The 20,206-nt window shown below is 47.2% G+C and overlaps 1 protein-coding gene across 21 annotated transcripts in view; it reads left to right on the forward strand.

Moving 5' to 3' along the window:
- The first annotated feature begins 1,926 nt into the window (after nt 1–1,926).
- The window catches only part of LOC148050518 (phosphorylated adapter RNA export protein-like), a 28,302-nt gene continuing 10,022 nt past the window's right edge, over nt 1,927–20,206 (forward strand). For 3 of the 21 annotated variants that reach the window (XR_015700905.1, XM_087741243.1, XM_087741244.1), the window contains exons 1-3: nt 1,931–2,189; nt 4,159–4,778; nt 8,088–8,208. Coding sequence is in view for 13 of the 21 variants with exons in the window: in XM_087741243.1 (XP_087597369.1) it covers nt 2,085–2,189; nt 4,159–4,778; nt 8,088–8,208 (846 nt within the window). In the remaining 8 variants the exon portion in view is untranslated. The other 18 variants (XM_087741234.1, XM_087741235.1, XR_015700902.1 and 15 more) reach the window with 17 other exon arrangements.

Genomic DNA, 20,206 nt, shown 5'->3' on the forward strand with positions numbered 1-20,206 from the left:
CTTCAAATCAAGGAGGGGGGAGGGCTACAATATCTATACAGGCGGGACCTGTCAACAGCTTCTGAAGTCTTGCAGAAAATTGTATTTCTAGGTAAGTGACACATCTTACTCTGCAGGATTGAGCCACCGCTTTTCTGCGTGGTGCCAATAGCAATAGAGCTAACAGTAGTCTGAGATACCCAGTAACAGTAAAGACCATTCCCTTGGCTTAGTTGTTCCCAGTAGGCAGATGTGGGCAGCTCCCTCCTTTCGGTGTTAATGAATGGATTTCTGCTTAGCTCTCCACTGCATGAGGAGCCTCACTGCCAAACTCAGGATTTTCAAATTCCATCCAGAGACACAGTAAGCATTTCTAAGCTGCACTGCACCCTGCCCCACTGCTTAGTGTACACAGCTGAGGGACCGTGTATGTACTCATTACCAAAGGAAATATATGAATTACCGAAAGAACGCAGAAGCTGAATTGATCTATCTGGCATGACTCAGAGCTAAAACAACCAGAAAGACCTCCTTTGGACTCCTAATTGGCACAGCCAAATGGGAAGTTGTTGACCATTGAGCATCACAGCCTATCATTGAAGCAAACGCTCATTTTCTCACCTTCAGTTTGAAGGATGCCTACCAGCAATCTCTTAACGCTTTCCATTTAGGGAGCACACCAACTGGGAAAAACATTTGTTCCGAGACAAAATGTGGCAGCACGATTTCTTTCCCTTTATTGAAGAATCACTGTCCGTGAACATTTGTGAAGAAATGACAATCACATTTATTTTTTTCCTTATATAAATGAGCATTACACTTCATCGCCTCTGCAAGCAGAGATGTAATACTGTAAAACGTGCAGTGTATTTGAATTTCCACCACTGCAGACCTGTCCTCAGATGAAATTATCTAATCTACATCCGTTTATACCACCTGAGGATACTGGACATTTGGTATATTCGGTATGTGCAGTATATTTGGTATATGCGTATATTCGTTCATCACTTTTGTCACTCCCATCTCCACTTTTAGTCTTGTGTCACCAAATACCACCACATCATTACTCACAAGAAGGAAGGAGAGAGCTTAAACTCCATGATCACAATTCTTTTAGCTGTTTAACACAGGTTCCTAACAGCCCTAGAAATTATGGCACGACTTTTCTATCTTGTGCTTTATCCTGATCAGTCTATTATTTTTTTCAGCGGCGCATGGCAGGCATGGGAGGCCTTTCACAGGTTTAAGTTTGCCTGCCTGGTTTGAACTGGATTGGACTGTTGCAATTAATAAGAATAGCTCCACTTCAGATTATTAATCCCTTCATCAACCTAATACTCCGTGCTTGTTATAGAGGCATACATACACCCTTGCACAGTGACATTTTAGCTTTCTGGTGCACAGATGACAGCTTGAGCCGTATGTAAATTAACACATAGGAGCATACAGTAATTTAGGCTGAAATGGACCCCGGGAGGTCACTTAGTCCCCGCTGACTAGCAGGGAACAGACGCTTGTCCACGCAGCTGCGTAAGCAAGAACTGCTTTTCTTTCACGATTTGGTAAGAAATACCTCAAGAATCTGCTGTAGAGATCAAAACGGCGCGTCTTACTAACTCGCTAATACAACAGCTTGTTATCGCCCCTTGTGTCGAGGAGCTGCACGCCGCGGCCGGCGCCCACGGCGCTGGGCGGCCCCCGCGGCCACCGAGGCGACGGACGCGCACGGCCCTGCCAGCCACCCCGAGCCCGCGGTAAAGCCGACCGGGGCGGATTTTCATCTCAACTTCTTTCTTTGCGCAGCACCGGCCGTTTCCACAGCTGCAGCGACACGACGACGCGCCGGGAGGGCGGCGCGAAACGCCGCCGCCTCGCCGCCTCCCTCCCCGCCGCCGACAAGATGGCGGCCGGGCGCAACGCACTTCCCTCCCCTCCCCTCCCCTCCCCTTCCCTTCCCTTGCCGCCCGCTGGCCGGCGCTCCCGAGACGCACCGCGCCCTCCGTCACGGGCGCCCGCTTTCCCTATTGGTGAGAGGGGGGTCGCCGCGCGCCGCGGCTGCGCCCGCCCGTCGCTCCTCCCTCCGCCCCCGGCGCCGCGGCGGCGAGATGGCGCTGGAGGCGCGGAGGATGGAGGGCGACGTGGAGGACGGCGAGCTCTCCGACTCGGACTCCGACATGCCCGGCGTCGGCTCCCCCGGGGAGCCGCAGCAGGTGGGGAAGGGGAGGGGGCAGGCGGCGGGGCCCGGGCTCCAGCCGCAGCCGCGCCACCCCTGGCGGCGGGCCGCGGGAGGCCCAGCCGGGAGAACGCAGCCGCAGGGCCCCTGCCGCCGCCGCCGCCGCCGCCGCCGCCGCCGCCCGTGGTGGCCCGCTGCCGGCCGGAGGGCGGGAGGCGCTGGACGGTCCCGGGGGCGGCCGAGCCGGGGCGGTGCTCGGCGCTTGCGGGAGGGGGGGCCCCGGTAGCGCCCGGGCGGCTGGATCAGGGGGGGTTCCCCAGGGGTGGCCGCCGCCTTCCCCGTGCCCTGGGCCCGGGAGCCGGCTCGTTCCCCCGGCGCCCGTTCCTTTGGGAAAACCGCGTGCTGCCGCGGGGCGGGGGAGCTCTTGTCGTGGCTGGGCACTGGGTCGGGTGAGGAAAGGCGAGTGCGCCCCGGCACCGCCGGTCGCTTCGAGAACGATGGAAACGAGCCGCTGTGAAAGCGCGTGAGAGCAGTGAGCGGCGGTTCCCGCCTTCCCCTGACTGTCCAACTCTTCTGCATCCGTGAGTTGCTGAAGAGATGTTAGTTACTGCCAGGTGTCTCACGTCGTTTTCGTGTTAGGGTGTTAGGGAGTTTATGAGGAATTTGTCGTGGTGTGCAGGCAGGGAAAGATTTCAAAGCGAGGTAAATCAGTGTATGACACCGTATGTATACGGGTTTTTGTTTTCTTCCGTTAGTTTCTGGAGTTGTTAGTGTTCTGCGTTATGGAATACACTTTAAATGAAAGGTTTGTATCTCATAACGTGATAAATTAAGTTGGAGACTTGTGCTTTCTGTTTGCTGATGAGAGGAAGAGAAGCGATGCCATCATGTTGGTGAAAGCCGTAAGATTAAAGAAAGAGTTTTTATTTCCCCTGAAACTGCGGGAAGAGGTCTTATTTTTAAAGATCACAGGATAGCCTGTAGCTTTATGATAGGAAACCAGTTAGGGCAAACTGGAATTGAGAGTAAGGAAAACGCTTACTGCAGATTAGCACAGACAACGTGGCCAAAAATTTCCAGCAATTGGGAGGAAGAATTCTGAGTTGAGTTAAGCGTGGTGCTTTCGCAGGTTATGCGTATTTGAGCGGGTTTGGCTTTCGTATTTTAGTTCACCTGTCTGGTGTATGGGGAAACAGCATTCCTTGAATATATCTTTATAGCAGTGGGACTTCTTTTGTAAAGTATGTTGAAACCTTTAGCATTTTTTGTCCTAATTGATAAGCCATAGTGAGTCTGTGGTGTCTTGTTGGTTTTGAGGAAGAAAACCCCCAGTTTTTCTGTACGGTACTACTGTCCCCAGCTGGTCATATGCTGTCCCGATTGAAAGAGACTCATAATACACACTTAACTTCTCAAGGTTTGAGCAGCATCCCACTTTTGTGGGTTTGGTTTTGTGTTTTTTGGTCATTTTTTCGTCTCACTTGAGCCTCTGGGAACACTACTGTGGTTGCAGATCACTAGTCTTGACTCCTTTCAGACTCCGGAGATAATATTAATTTTTTAATGTTAAAAAACCTTCTGCTAAGTTGCTGTGATGGTTTATGTGTTTAATCTTTCTTAGAACTGCTGTGCGTGTTGTGTCTTTGTCCGATTTGGGACTTTTAATAGCTTTTCCAGTCTTTTGTTTATAAATTTTTTTTTATTTATAAAATTATTTTCCGATAATTTTAATTTCATTCAACAAAGATTACATTAAGTAGGTTAGTGACTCCTGATACATGTTTTCTATAGCAGCCATGCCGTCTTTCATATACGAGCATTCAAAATGCAGAAGTTTCATAGAATGCTCCTGTCAGCGGCAGTCCAAAAGATGCTCCTAGAGAACTGGCCAGTCAGTCACCAGTCAGAATTAAGTTTACTAGCTAATCAAATCTTTGGTGTGAGTTGATAGTTCTTTTAATCTCCAAGAGTAACTAAATGAACGGACATGTGCTTTTTCATTTCAGAAATCACATGATGGTAATGATTCAGGCAGACCATTCCAGAGCAGCATTTCATCATGTGCACCGAGTGTTCCTTATCGAACAACCAAAAGTGTGGATTCAAGTGACGAGAGCTTTTCTGAATCTGATGATGACAGCTGTCTGTGGAAAAGAAAACGACAGAAGTGTTTCAGCTTCCCTCCTGCTAAATCTGAGCCTTTTCCGCTTAGCCAGAGCCACCAAAACCAAACTGCTCTAGGTGGCAAGAAGGTCAACAACATTTGGGGTGTGGTGCTTCAGGAGCAGACTCAGGATGCGGTGGCTACTGAACTTGGGATTCTAGGCATGGATGGTAGTATTGACAGAAGCAGGCAGTCTGAGACTTACAATTATTTATTGGCTAAAAAGCTGATGAAGGAGGCTCAGCAGAAGGAGGCAGAGACTTTAGATAAAGAACTGGATGAATACATGCATGATGACAAGAAAACAGTGCCAGCAGAAGCAGAAAATGGGCAAGGCTTTCTCAAACGGAAGCGGCCTGTAAAAGATAGACTGGGTGAAAGACAAGAAATGAAATATAAAGGAAGGTATGAGATAACAGAAGAAGATTCAGATGAAAAAGTGGCAGATGAAATTGCTTATCGGTGAGTTTAATAACAGTCTGTCTTCACTTCCTTAAGTATTGGTAAGCTGTTGATGGAAGAGAAGAGGGGGGGAAAAAAGCTTTCTTACTGCTAAATATGTAAGATGTCATACCACGTTACAAAAAGCGTGAGTGCCTTGTGTGTATTTCCAAAATCCTGGGACTAAAATGCAGCATTATGGCTGGTATCTTGTAGAAGCATACAGTAATACTGTCGATTTTTTTTTTTTTTTTTTTAAGATCCACTGCAAAGGTTTGTTATTTAAGAACAATGGCAAGGAAAAATATTGTTTCTCATGACACAGTGTGCTGGTTTTGGCTGGGGTAAAGATAATTTTCTTCAGAGTGGCTAGTATGGGGCTATGTTTTGGATTTGTGCTAAAAGAGTGTTGATAACACAGGAATGTGTTAGTTACTGCTGAGCAGTGCTTAGACGGAGCAGTGCTTACACGGAATCAAGGCCTTTCTGCCTCTCACACCAGTGGGCTGGGGGTGCACAAGAAGTTGGGAGGGGGCACAGCTGGGGGAAGCAGAAGGAAGGAGGGGTCACTTGGAGTTACGACATTTGTCTTGCCAAGTAAACATTACGCATGATGGAACCCTGCTTTCCTGGAGATGGCTGGACACCTGCCTGCCAGTGGGAAGCAGTAAATGAGTTCCTTGTTTTGCTTTGCTTGCGTGCATGGCTTTTGCTTTACCTATTAAACTGTCTTGACCTCAACCCCTAAGTTCTCTCACTTTTACCCTTCTGATTCTCTCCCCCCCCCCCCTGAGTTGTGGGGAGACTGAGTGAGCGACTGTGTGGTGCTTAGTTGCTGGCTGGGCTTAAACCACAACACACGAATTTAGTAGTGGCTTTTTTAGGAAATACCCTGTGAGTAAAGATGCGTGTTTGGAGTTGGACACCAATGAACACCTGTGGTCACCATGAAAATCTCGCTAAGTTGTAAATCTTTGAAACTGTAGGTAGCTTGGACTGTGTAGTGTTTTGGAGAACACAGCTTCTGAAATACACGTATTCTTTACACAGAACATGCTTGTCTGAAGAAAATGTTTTGCTGCTGTTGTAACCAAGGGCTGCGCCAAGGTTAGACACCAGCACTGAAATCAAGCCTTGCCCCTTTCTGTGTTGTGAAACGGAGCTGCAGTTCTGTGCTAATTTATGGAAGCCAGTGTTGGGGTTACCAAGTTCCAGCCATATGCACACTTAGTACCATCCAGTTCTTTTCACGGTCCTGCCATTTAGTTATTGCACACTGAGCTGAGTCAGAAAACTTATCTGTCCAAAAGCGTGTTGCTTTTTTTGAAGAGTTAGTTTGCAGACAGATTTGTTTCTCGAACCAACTTGCTGCACCATTTCCTTTGAGCTGGCACTGGCAGCGCTGGACGGGTGGTGTGAGGGAGGGCACGTGACTGCAGTCATTCTTACTTAGATTGACTGAAACTGACACAGTCTTTTTTCCGTGATGAAAGGGAAGAAAGTGGTGTTAAATAGGGAACGAGCGTTACAAGATTTACCACTTGTTAGCTTGACATTTAAATAAAACCTGGGTTTATTGATCCATCGTTGATTTCTTACACGTGAAACTTACTATTGCCATATGCTGAGATACAGCAACTAGGCAATTATTAATGCTGTTATCAGTTCTTGGTAGCTGCTCATTTTTAAATTTGAAAACTTTGAGCATGTTTCTTGTAATAAACTTTCCTTTGTTATATTGAGCTTGATTAAAATAGGGCAGAAACCTCTTTTTCTAATCGTTTATAGTAGTAGTGGTGCTGAACTGCATCAGTAGGGTTGTGGTTATACACGTCACAGCAGTGTTGTTTGATCTGTGCTGCGCCATCTCTGCCTGGATTCATAACCTTTTGTTGTGCTGGCTCACACAGTGAACTGAAATCAAAGAGTTTTTCTGACCATCTTGTGCCATTTTTTGCCCTTTACCTGATCCAGTTCCTGTTGCAGTGCACAGCTGCTTGTTGAAGTACACAGGAGGTACAGGAGGATTGTGCAGGGCCAGAATGAACACTAGGTGGGGGTTTGGCTGCTGAAGCTGCCCCTGCTCCTAACAGAAGGTCTATTGAAGCAGCTCTGTAAGGAATCCTGGTTATCTTCAAGTTCTCTGCTTCTTTGAGAAACATTTCCGTCTCTTCCAATAATTCACAATTTAGAACTCAATCCTGTAAATATTTAAGAAAGCATTTACCTTCTGATGCCTTATCATTCATTGAACTCAGTGAGATTAAACACAACATGTAAAGTCAAGTGGGTTGGGTAATCCTTTTCATGATTAGGACAATTGTCACTGAAATGGGAGTTTGAACATTTAATTTCAGGTGACTTCAGTCATACAGTTGAAGCTAGCCTGGTTGTTCTAAATCATGGTTCATGCCTGTGGTCAGACACCTTCTATTATGTAGTCGCTGTAACATATGCGACTTTACAGCACAGTAATGTCACTTGGAGCAATTAGGCTAGACAGTGGTCTTCAAGAAATTGAGGTAATGATGATGGTGGTCTGTTGGTTCCCAAAGTGTAAAACCACTGAGCTCTAGTGCCTAGGACTGTGCTTCATGAGAAGCTTTGTCATTAAAAAATGAGAATTGAGCATATGAACTCTTGCTCTGGCCAAGTAGTAGTGATTTGTGGGCTTACAATGTTTTCCAGTGAGAGTATGTACTTTGGCACAGTGAATTGGTGCTATATAAGCCTCTCCCTTCATGCAGACTGAGAATGAAAATTTCTGTGTGAGGACCTTGTTGCTAGCTAAAGAATACAATTTAACTCAGTAATATTGCAATATTTTTGTCTTGTTTGCATTTTATAGGTTGTCACAGATCAGGCAACATCCCGATTTCTTTTTCATTATGTCGGTTTGTCTGAATGGCACATGATACAGGGGAGCTTTTACATTTACTGTTGTCTTCAGTTAATTGTTGATTTAACTGTAAAAGGTGCTGTCATTTTAACTGTGAAATGCACAGCCGACTTTTATGCTTTAATTTCAGAGATTTATACAGTTTCATATTCGGTTTAAGCTTTCACACATCAATAGAAGAAAAATAATCACTCAATGCATTTTCATTAAAACAAATTTTAAAAATGCATGCTTTAGAAAAAACTGTCCCTCAGAAGCTCAGTATTTTGAGATCTGATTCAAGAAGCCATTGAAACATATTTAAATGTATAGAGTCTTTAATTTTAGCACATGAATTATTCATTATGGAAGTTCCATGGTCAGTTTTACTTGAGAAATTATACTGACAATGAATGTGTCTTCTTTTTTTTTTTTTCCCCCCCTCCTCTAAGGCTTTGTGAGCCAAAGAAAGATTTAATCGCCCGAGTAGTGAAAATAATTGGGAAAAGAAAAGCTATGGAACTGCTTATGGAAACAGCTGAAGTGGACCAAAATGGTGGACTGTTCATAGTGGTAAGAACAATGTGATATTGTGGGTTTGCGGGACACGCACAACTTTTTACTTGTAGAATATTTACGTAGTGTTGTTGCATAGCTTTCACGTTGGACAGGTTCTCCCAGAGTTTCATGGCCTTCCCTTGCCATGAAAGTTTATCATATAAGAAAAAATATAATACTTCTCACCACGGGTAATTCTGTCCAGACTAGGTGGAAATACACATTCAGCTGCTTGCCAGTAGGTGGATATGACGGTATGCATGTGAATGGGTGAAATAAATGTTAGTTTCAAATCCAAATCTCCCTCCCCTCCTTGCTTTGAAATTTGCAACATTACTGAGATCTGTCGATAGGGTTTGCAACAGAGGTTTTGGGCTGGAATGCCCAGAATACCCAGGGGGAGACCCTCACAAACTCTGCCTAGAGACCAGCGGTGCAACGTGATCTAAACAATTAAAGGATAAGAGTACTTATCGTATTGCATGGCCCTTCTTCTTGCTCACGTAGGATTTGTTGGGGGCGGGGGTGTAGATTGCTATTCAGGTGTTAAAGTCATTCCATTTATAAATGAGTACAGTGTGCTACAGGCAGTCTGAAAGAAGAGCGTGGCCTCTTATTATTTATATGTCCCCAGGTTCTTTATTTTCCTCAGACATTTCAATGTAAGTTGCCTCATGTCATCAACAAGCATATAGAAAAAAAGACTCTTGAATGCATTACATTATCCAAAGCCATCCGCTAATTTGAGCACGTATTTATAACTTCTTGTACAACATGGCTACAAAGCCATCGATGAAGACAAGCAAAAGAAGCAAGCAAGCGAAGGAGAGGCCAAAGAAGTACCACCTAATGTCAATGAGCACTCTTTTTGCCCTCCTCGGTACCCAGTAATCTAAGTAAAAAATCCCCAACAAGTAATGCCTTCTTGCCAAAATCGAAGGAATGCCTTAGACTGCATGAAAGAAGAGCAGCTCAGAAAAGGTGATACACAGAAGGGAAGATTTGAGGTCACCGTGGCTTTGGCGGCCCTGTGAGCTGAGAGGAAAAGGTACTCAAGCCTCCATTTTTTTCTTTCTCCTTCATTCACCAAAACTCCCCTCAAGCAGTGTTGTCATTGGAACTGGGCTTACAATTTGTTCCCAGAGGAGTTAGGAACGCCTTTCCTATTCCTTCTTAATCTTTCAGTTCCTTGGAAGCACACGTTTCTCTGCAAGGTGTGGGCTTCCATCTGAAGTCATGGCTGCTTGGGCATGCCTTGTGGCAGCTCCCCTGAAACCAGAGAGGAACGGTATTAAAACCCAACACTTGGTCTCTTGGCATTTCATCTGATGCCACGTTGAGAACAGAATTGCATTCTGGTTTTGCCTTTACCCGTCCCTGAGGACAGATGGTTTCTCATGGCACAGTGCAGGCATACGAAAGAAAACACAACAGAGATGTAAAAGTCAAATTTATTCTTGATCTTCATGCTTCTGAGTACGTATATGGAAGAGATAGGCAAGCCAAGACAAGCAGCGTTGTGTCGTACAACCAAGGAGAAGATGTTGGGGGCTTCCCCTTGAAGTCAGCTGCTCTCATTCAATTCAGAGCCCATTCAGATTCAAGTCAGTGCAGAAAGAGCTAGAAAATGTGTTTCCCCCAGAACGTGTTCTACCGTTAGTAGTAAACTGTTTAATGACGTGATTTAGCTCTTCTTTTCTGTTGGGCCACTTTGGGGCATTGGTTATCTTCCTTACCAAAAGTGCCTCTGAATAACTATCACACCAAACAATATTACTACATGAATAGGCTGTTGACGAGAAGAAATTTCTTTCTGCAATATGTAGGCCTGAACTATCCATAAAATAAGCCTTCAGAAAAGCTTTAAAAAGGAATGTAGGAAGAAAAAGACACTGAATACAAACTGGAAAGGAAAAGATGAAAATGTGAAAATAAAATTAAATGCTAATTAAAATGTAAAAGGAAAATGGTTAGCACTGTCCACAGTCAGCTGGTAGGTCTCACTGACCCCGCATTTCACTGCAGCAAAGGCTTTAAAATAGGGCAAGGCAATTTTATGAGGAACATAAAATGACCAGAGGTATGAAAAAAACCCTTAACCACCCCCTGCCAAGTGCCTTTCAGTACGCTAGTATCTCCTCTTGCTGTAAAGTCTATGCCGCCTTCCACCATGGGCAAGGAAAAGACTTCTCTTTTACAGTTGTTGAAGATTTCAGGGGCAGGAGGAAGGAGAGAGGGAACTCCACCTTCCCCCAAGGCAGAGCTCATTGACCTCTGTTAGAACCAGGTTTCTGGAAAAGGTATGTCCTGGGTCTGATCCGGCAGGGCAGTCTTCCCCATACAAGCTCGCGCCACAGCCACCTCCCAGGTACTCTGAAGGCAGATTCCACGAGTGGACATTGTGGTATTATTACATATTTCTTCAAAGGTGTAAAGGCCTTTGCCTGTGTTCTCCATATTTTCCAGTTTAAAATGTATTCGTTCTTCTTCATGCATTTTGGCACAGACCGATTTGAATTGATGCCACTGCATCAACTGTTGAATTTGACAAGAAAGCTGGGCTGGCTTGGCCAAGAAAGCTGGAGCATGGCGGCCTCATGACAGTGTAATTGTTCCAACTTTAATTCTTTAAATTGTGTTATTTTTCCTATGGAAAAATATAGCTTAGTTTGGTAATTATGCTTGTAATTGTAGCATCATTATTTTGCAAAGAAAAAAACCAGCTGAAATTCAGCAGCGTGCTTTGAAAGTGCTGTTTTTCCCACAAGAACTTGCATTTTCACATAGTCAGTACTAATAACATAAAAGTAAGTTCTTGCCTGTGTTTTAGCTATTGCCTTCACGGCACTAACATCACGACAGAGAGCGAGCCGCGTCTCGATTAGACCAACCCCAGAATGTCTGTAGAGGAAAGTCAGCACACTCCTCTCCTCCACGTGGATGAGCTCATGCCAGAGTGCCCAGGTACTTCTTTGGAAGAGGCCACTTTTCAGAAGGACTGTGAATGCAACAGCTATGAAGGCATCCTGCTTACGACAAAAAGTGTAGACTTTTATGGAAAGTTAAGTATCTACGTGGAAGGCAAGGGGGAGTGGCAAGGGACAAATCCCAGTGTGCCGCCTCCAGAGTTTCTCCTGTGTGAACTTGGGAAGCTGGTTAGATGCACTTACTGCAGGCACACAGGCAGTGAGTATCTCCCTGTGCTTTCCGTCCTTGACTTTCTAAAGCTTAATGGCATCTCCTTGGACTGCGAAGGAAAACCTGAAAATCTCGTACTTGGTGTACTCATTCCTGAGAGAAACGAGAAGTAAAATGTCCATTGCTTTTGTGGAAACTTTGCTTAAAAGCTCCCTCTGATAATCGCCTGCATTACCAAATTAAATTTATTTTTTTCATTTTCAAAAAAGAACGTGACAGGAATGTTATTTTCCATGTCTCCTATCAGATTGTTAGTTATTCAAAAAGAAGAAACTGAGAGATGCCACCTCCCCAGCCAACTGTTCACTTGGGTATCCTGTGTCTTAAAACAGCCCCATACCAATCTGGAACAGGCAGACAGGAAAATAGGGTTTTGCCAGTTTCTTCCTTGACATTTGGGTTTGAAGTGGAAACACAGAGAGGCCGAGACTGTAGGCATGAAGAGGGGAGGGCAGGGGAAAATACTTTCCTCTCCGGTTCCTCTCTTCTCTACCAGGAAGGGCGCATGGCCGTGGAGAAGTCCCTGCAACCCACACACACCTGGCCCAGCGCGGGGCGCGCTTGTTGCGGGGAGGTGCCTCCAAAATGCAGCAGGACCCAGAGTTATCCCAGGCCCGTCTCTCGCTGAAGTGACACCTGGCTCCTGAGCTGCAGCTGTTTTGGAGCCGGGGGCACTGAGAAGGAACGAAGACCATATGAACGGAGATGTCGTTTTCTAACTTTGAAGGATGTCTGGAGAAACGGGACAGCTCAGAGGGGGGCACTGTGGCATTTGTTGTTGGAAACCTGCGGGTGAAGGGCCTTTAATGGGGTCCCTCATTTCTGCCACTCCCATGGAGCAGCAGGAATCTGGAGATGCAGAAACATGAAACAAGTCTAATTCAATCCCTTCGGGATGCTGGGTGGCACTCCTGTTGGCAGCCGTGTCACCCCCACAGGCGCCAGATGCCAGAAGGGAACGTGCTGTGCCCTGTGGGGAAGCAGGGGTCAGCCAAGAGAGCCACAACCACAAAGAGAAAGAAAAACTCCAAATAAATGCTGTAATCAGGCAGGATGTAGAATCATAGAATCGTCAAGGTTGGAAAAGACCTTTAAGATCATTGAGTCCAACCGTTAACCTAGCACTGCCAAGTCCATCTATACCATGTCTTAGAGCATCCTATCTCTCCGTTCTTTGAATACCTCCAGGGATGGAGACTCAACCACTTCCCTGGGCAGCCTGTTCCAATGCCTGACCACCCTTTTGGTGAAGAAGTTTTTCCTAATATCTAACCTAAATATGCTCTCACCCTGACTCAAGGTGCCCTTCAAAGCCTACTAGAAAACATAGCGCACTGCTGGTAATACACGTGTCACCATTAGATGATATGAAGCAGTACACATGAGGCAGTACATTACTAAATTTTGCTGTTTGTACTGGGAATATAAATATGTATACATGCATGTATACGTATAGACAAATAGATTACTTTCAGGCAGATGTCCATCGGGCCCTCATAGAAGTTGCTATTTCTGTTAGAGGAATTTTTTTGCATCGGTCATTTTCATTGCACCAAAAAGCACAGGTTACTACCTGCGTTCCCTGGGACAGCGGTCAGAGGATGGTGATTAACCTCAGCAAGTGTTCAGTCAGTTCACGAGAAACCACTACCAGCTGTGGAAGCTGCATCCAAAAACCTCCAGCCGATGCCAGGACAGGGGATTGGGCCAAGGCAAACAGCGAAAGGGGAGACGGATGGATGTCCTCCATCTCTGCTGTACGGAACAAATATTGGTCATTGCAGAGACTCTCACAGACAGATTTCCTGGAACATACTTGTGTACGCGGCAGCTCACGTAATGCTCTTTTTTTTTTAAGCATTTTTTTATTTAGTGTCCTGCCAAATACATACATGGCAACCAAGCAATTCGAGTCTCATCCATCGCCAATTTTGTTTTTAAGGAAAAATCTTTCTTTGTTTTACTGTTCTGTAGGCAACAATTTTTTGTCCCTGAGCACAAATCAAGATCTCCACAATGAAGGAAACAGAAAGAGAGAATGAAAATAATCTTATGAATCAGAATTATGTAAAACTTCCTAGAAACTGAAAAAATTAGGGAGAAAAGCAGCTTCACATACCCTTTTCTTCCCCAAAAATTCGCCTTTACTAGAAGTTCAGTTATGTTCTGTATTTAATAATATCAAGCGTAAGCATTCAAGCTTGAGTCTAAGCTCCCACTGCATGCAAACTATACCATTTGGCATATCCGTTTCCTAAATGTCTTATGGTCATTTTCAAGCATATTTCCACGATGGTATGTTGGGGGGGGGGGAAAAAAACAAAATCAGACTCATTAGTTTTAAGTGAAAGCTGACAGTTGTCTGTACTGACTATAGCCTCCTAGTCTTGAGCTTTCAGAAGGACATGGAATTTTATGAGAGCTGTGATGAAAATTTTTAGTCTTTTCAAAACTGCCATCATTTTTGCATGGTTGTTTATGGTGGATACGATCTCACATAACATTAATGACTGCAATTTTCCGTCTCTTAATGACCTCTCTGAATGACTCTTTGTGGGTCTCTGTGCATCAAGTCAAAATCTTAAAACAGATGTCTGAAGTCACTGGAATCGTATCAAAGAAATCCTCTCTCTGCCCACTGATTAGGAGGGGCAGCAGATAATTAACTCAGAGGCTGGCGTTTGCAGTGTACTCATCTGAACAAGGCTTCAGACCACCTCACTGTTTTGTTGATCGCCCTGCCAAAGAGAAACAATCACCTGCTAATAACAAATAAGCATTTATACTAGCACAGATAGCTTCAGCTGTCCTGAGCTGGCCTTGTCCTTTCAAAACCTTTGCATATTCACAGGGTATATTTAAAAAAAAACCAACATAAATATGCTGACAGCAGCAATCATCTGTGCCTCTTCCGCTGTTTTCAGTGCGTACTGCGTGCCCAGGAGAAGAGCACACAAGAGCTAAGGATGATACCTCAGCTTTCCAAACCTGACCAGATAGCCTTCTTAATGACTACGCTTAATGACTAAGAACTCTGCTTCTGGTTTTTGTGCAATCAATGAGCCGCTGTGAAACTGAGGGCTTCTGTGTCATGGGCTGCCAAGCCAGAGTGCTCTGCAGTCGTTTTGCATGAGCTTATGCAAAGAGAAAAATATGCTCTCCTTTGACGCAGAATTATGTTATAGTGTCTCCCCAGCGCAATCCCCAAATCCTTAGTTTTCCCTTTGTAAATTAAACCCAAATAATTAATATGGCTCGCTTCTCAAATGCTCTCTGGTTTAAAGCTTTGGTCTAATTGTTTGGTCCCAAGTTTCACTTAGGCTGCCTTCCACTGGCAGTGGCCTATTGCTGCTGGGGCCTTTTGTAGAGCTTATTTATTTCCTATGGAAACTGGCAAGGAAAAAAAGCAGAAGAGGAGACAGTCAGAACTGTAGCTTGGTGTCAGTGGGGCCTAGCTGGAGGGCTGTGCTTCAGTTGGTGCCCAAGGCCTCTGTCCTTTCGATGGGCACCTCTGAGAAGAGTCTGGCTCTGTTGGCGTTACTGTCCCCGCCAGGTACTTATTGGGAAGATGCCCTGAGCTCTCCTTTCTCCGGGCCGAAGGGGCCCAGCTCTCCCAGTTTGTCCTCATACAGGAGACGCTCCCATCCCTTGGTCGCCTTCATCGCCCTTGGCTGAACTCACTCCACTACGTCCAGAATTCTTGCAAGTGCAAAAGCGCCGGCACTTTGTTAGTGGTCGTGACAGCGGCGCAGGTTTTCCTGTGAATAACCCTGAGGCCTTTAGCGGGGCAGCAGCTCCAGCAGCCAGGCCTGCTCAAGAGCTGCGCCTCCACTTGCTGACACTCCTGCTTCAGGGGTGCGTCCCGCCACAGTCGTGCTCCAGCTGATCCCAGCACCAGGAGGAGGAGCCCACGCACGAGCAGGGGAAAGTGTGAGATGGACAGAGGGGCCGAGAGAAACTGGGAAGCGCTCCCTGAGCCCCTTCCCTCTGCGGCGCTCGGTGGGGCTGGAGGCCTCTGGGGGAAGGGGGGTGCTGGGCCTTGCAGGGCGGGGAGGAAAGGTGCTGCTTTAATGCCCGCCTTGGCTTCTCACCACCCAAATCTATTTTATCTGGCAGTAAATTCGATTAATTTTTCCCAAGTGGAGCCTCTCTTGCCTACGACAGTAGCTGGTAAGCAGCCTCCCTGACGTTATCTGGACCCATGAGCTTTCTCATCCTATTTCCTCCCCCCGTCCTGCTGAGGAGGGCCTGGGTGAGAGCTTGGCCCTTCGCCGTGGTTAACCTTCCACAATCTTAACTTTGCTGTCAGCCATCAATAGAGCATATTTGGCAGAGGATGTTCCGTGAGACCTTCCGCAGCACCACTGATTTAGAAGAACTGAAACTGGCGGCCCTTCCTGTCTTCCCTGTGGTTCGGGACGTGACGATGTTGGAATGCCTTGCAGCAGGAGATAGTCCCTTTTTGGTATATTACATTGGTACTAGCTGTTTCCTAGTTAACCTCGGCACCGTAGTGACACAGCTCAGATTCAGGAGAGGGTGTATCAAACTAGGGTCAGAATTGAGCCCTAAGTTCCCACCAGGAGAAGAGAGGAGCTAACAGACTGGAAACTCTACAGCTGAGATCTGCAGAGAGGGGCAAACAGCAATAGTACCTGTGACAGAAGAGTTGTCACTGCAAGCTCGCTAGGCAGCTGGATTTTATATCAACCTATAAATGAAAGCGTTTCCATTAGGTACCAAAACAGTACCTGGCATGTGTAGAAGGCCCCGCCAGCATTAATATCCCACCCCTCCTCGCCAGGGCTTCATGGCTGCACATCCTCTCCCAACACACTGACTCCGAAGGAACCAGCGGACTCATGAGGAAATGGAGGACGCAGCATCAGGAAAAGGAGGAGAGAACACAGGTGGGGATAGAAATGCTACTGGCATTGCTAGGAACACCAAGACTCTTGCGGTAGTTTTCACGCATTTATTTTCTTTGGTAGATCTCGACTACTGAGAGCCTTCTGGTTGACTTGCGGGCAGGCACGTGCCCCAGCTCCTGGCCCCGCCCTGGTTTTGGCAGCTCCTGGGGCCCAGCTCTAGGTTTGCCGGCGCGGTGGCCTCTTGGAGGGCTGGCAAGAGTCCTGGGAGGCGCCGGCCCTCCTCTTCAGGGGTCTCCATGGCTCCCCAGGGGAGTGGTACCTGCCCCGGCTGGCACTGCAGGGACCTGCCACAGCCTCCCCCGGATCCTCGTGCCGCTCTTCCTGCTCCCCGGGGGTGGGAACGGGGGCATCACGGGGGCTGCTGGGACCCCCACGAAGAGCAGCGGTTGAGGCGCTGGGGCGCTCCTCTTCGTCGGCTCCCGCAGGGCTGATGGAGGAGGCTGGGCCAGGGGCAGGAGACCCTCTCTGAGGGGCAGCAGGACAAGTGGCAGCCATGGGGCTGCTCTCCCACTCCTTGGCAGCATGGCCATCCTCAACGGCCAGCAGTCAGTGGGCCTCCCTGCTCAGCGTTGCGCAGTGACATCAATAAGGTGCTGTACAAACATTGCCGTGTGGTTTCGGAGGCTGAGCTGCAGCAGCCGGACCGGAACTTCTTCATGCAGCGCGACAAAGACAAGGGCAGACATGATGAGGTCCTCCACCATGAGTACCTGAGAACGCGGGTTCCCAAAGATTAGTCTCAGCTCCTGACGCACTCAGGGTTGCAGGGGCTGCACGAGAGCTGGGTAGTCCTGGAAAAGGAACGCCCAGGTGTGTGGCTGGAAGCCGCCCAGAGGAGCCCTGGGCAGCTGGTGCTCCACAGGCTGTCGTTCTGTTGCTGCAGGGCTGTGGGCAGCTGGACGGCCAGGAACTCCTCCTGCCTGGCGGCCACCGACACATGATGTCGCAGGTGGTGTGAGGACATGCTCCTCAAAGTCACCATCCGCCTGCACCGAGGGCATGATGGAGACAGTCCTCCTCCTGCAGAGGAGGCACTCGGGCTTGCTGTTGGCCCACTGCAGGAGGCACACGTAACAGAACTGGTGCAGGCATGGCATCACATAGGCAGCATTGTCCCAGCTCTCCAGCCATATTGGACAGTGGTTCTCCAGCTCCGTGGCCATGCTCTCCCCTCGCTGCCGTGAGCTGCGGGGAGCTGGGCATGTCGAGCTGCTCCCTCTCACTGGTGCTGCAGCAGTGGGTGTCACGCTAGAAAAAGAAGAGGAGCCACGGTCATTCGCTGGCCTGGGGAGGGCTGGAAGAAATGCCCAGGTCCCTCAAGGAGGGAACTCTCCCAGCTCCCCACCCCAGGGTGAGGTTTCCCCACACAGCTCACCTCTGCTGCTGTGAGCACGCCTCCTGGGTGCCCTGGCCGCCTGAAGCTGGCAGGGCCAGGGATAATCCTTTGATGGCTCTGGGGTCAGGCATGCAGAGCTGCAAGCAACAACTCCGCAACCAGGAAGGACACCAGCACCAAGGCTTCGTTCAACCCTCCACCCTTGCAAACTGCTCAGGTGGAGTGCAGGCATGAGCCAGCTGGGTGGGACTCAGCACCCAGATGTAGGCAGCGAGCGGCACCTGGTCACAATCCGTCACTCGGGGACATGGCAGTCCATCCCTCGGTGACATCAGAACTCATCACTCAGGGACTCCCTTCTGTCTCCTGGATGTCCCAGGTCTCCTGTTCTGTAGTTCCTCCGCTTTGCAGCTATCTTCAGGCATGTGAGTGACAGGGAATCGGACATCGTACCTTGGAACACAGTGTGTTGCTGACTGCATTGAGAGAGAATTGTTAAAAGAGAAAGAAGTCAATTATGCTCTGCCAGTTACACGCTTAAAAGGACCATAAGCAGCAAGACATAGAGTTATACCAAAGGAAAGGACTCATCTGTTGAAATGACTGTTTCACTGTAATAGAAGCAGCTTAGTGTGGTTTCTGTATACTCCTAAACACAATACGGTCAGTGTACAGCAAACATTTCTATAGCATTTCTCTCACATTGTCATATATTCTCTGCAATAGGTACAAAAGCCTTATTAGGTTGAGTAATATTTTCTGATTAACACATTTTTTAAGCTCAGTCATACGGAGCTCAGAGGACAGTCTTGTTAGAGAACGTAAATGCTGAAAAAGGACACTATAATGTATGTCACTGGCTGCCTAATTGGTTGAAGAAGTAGATAAGATTACATGAACACAGGAAGGCGTATACACTGTTGGCTAACCATTTAAATCATACGGACCAAGCCTCTACTTTCTCAAAGTCCAACTTACAAGCCCAATAGCTTTTGAAAAAGGTTGCTAAATACACATGGGCTAACTGCATTCCTCTTGGTGTACTTTTTAATATTTCATGAGAAATGTCTTCTGTATTTGTGTGAATGTTTTCTGAGGCATAATTATGGTATAGTTTTTAGAAAATCTGTAGGCCCTTACTTTTTTCCTACAACGTATGTTATTGAATAATTAATAGATTACATTATTAATTAGATTGGAATATATTACTTAAGCTTACAGACTGCTCCATTCACATCCTAAGTTGTTCTTTTTATTTACTCTGTTTGGAGGACGTCATTCTAGGCTGATCCTATGGTATGCTGGCACTTTATGGAAGGGTTGGACTATCATGCTGACTGGAGGAAAAGATTAAAGATGCTGTAAAGGAGAGAAGAGGACGATGGAGTAAGTTGTCGGAAAACATGATTGATCTGTTAGAGAGCAAGAAGAACATGAAGCAAAGGGTTAGGAGTGAGGGTCAGGCAGAGGAACGGTTTGGTTTATTTCTAATAATGGAAGTAGAGATGTGCGATTTTGTTGTTGTTGTTGTCGTTCCCTCTTGAATGATTTAACTTTTTTTTAACTTTTCTTTTTTTTTCTAATCCTCAAAGGCAAGGACAGCACTGGGAAGCACTCACAAAGTGAGGTCCAGAAGACTGAACAGTTTCAGCTGACATAAAATTTACCAGATCAGCAGGAGACAGAGAAAGTGTATGTATCCTATAGCATAATGGTTATGGGTCTTTCCTGGCAGTCCTAGATTTCAGACCATTTACTTAGCAGCAGAAACTGCACCTGTGTCCTGCATCGTGGTATGTGTCCTGAGGATGGCTCCTAAGTATAAGCAGGGCAGAACTGTGCTCCTTCCCTTTCTTTACTTTAGATAACCAAAATGAAGTTGTTAGAATAGATTCTTTACACGACTGAACTACTTTCACAGAATCACAGAAAGGCTGAGGTTGGAAGGGACCTCTGGATGTCAAGGCCACCTGCTCCAGCAGAGGCAGCTAGAGCCGCTTACCTGCCCTCATGTCCAGACTGCTCTTCAATATGCCTTCTCCTGTCACTGGGCACCGCCGGAAAGAGCCTGCCTCCATCTTCTTCGCAGCCTCCCTTCAGGCCTTTTTGTACATTGATCAGATCCCCCCTCAGCCTTCTCTTCACCAGGCTAAACAGCCCCAGCTCGTCCTCAGAGGAGAGGCGCTCCAGTGCCTTAATCATCTTCATGGCCCATTGCTGGACTCTCTCCAGTACGTGCAGCTCTCTCTTGTACTGGGGAAGCCCAGAACGGGACGCAGTGCTCCAGGTGTGGCATCACCAGTGCCAAGTGGAGAGGAAGGATCGCCTTGCTCGCCCTGCTGGCAAAACTCCTCCTAAAGCAGCCCAGGACAGCGATAGTGTTCCTTGTGGCAAGGGCACGTTGTTGGCTCATCATCAGCTTGGTGCCCACCAGGACCTCCAGGGCTTTTTCTGCAAAGCTGCTTTCCAGCCGGGCAGCCCACCGCATGTGCTGGTGCCTGGGGCTGTCATTCCCCAAGTGCAGGACTTTGTGTTTCCCTGGGCTGAA

The sequence above is a fragment of the Nipponia nippon genome, unplaced genomic scaffold (genome assembly GCF_047370975.1).
Source record: "Nipponia nippon isolate SJK-2023a ecotype South Korea unplaced genomic scaffold, ASM4737097v1 scaffold_8, whole genome shotgun sequence".
Lineage (NCBI taxonomy): Eukaryota > Metazoa > Chordata > Aves > Pelecaniformes > Threskiornithidae > Nipponia > Nipponia nippon.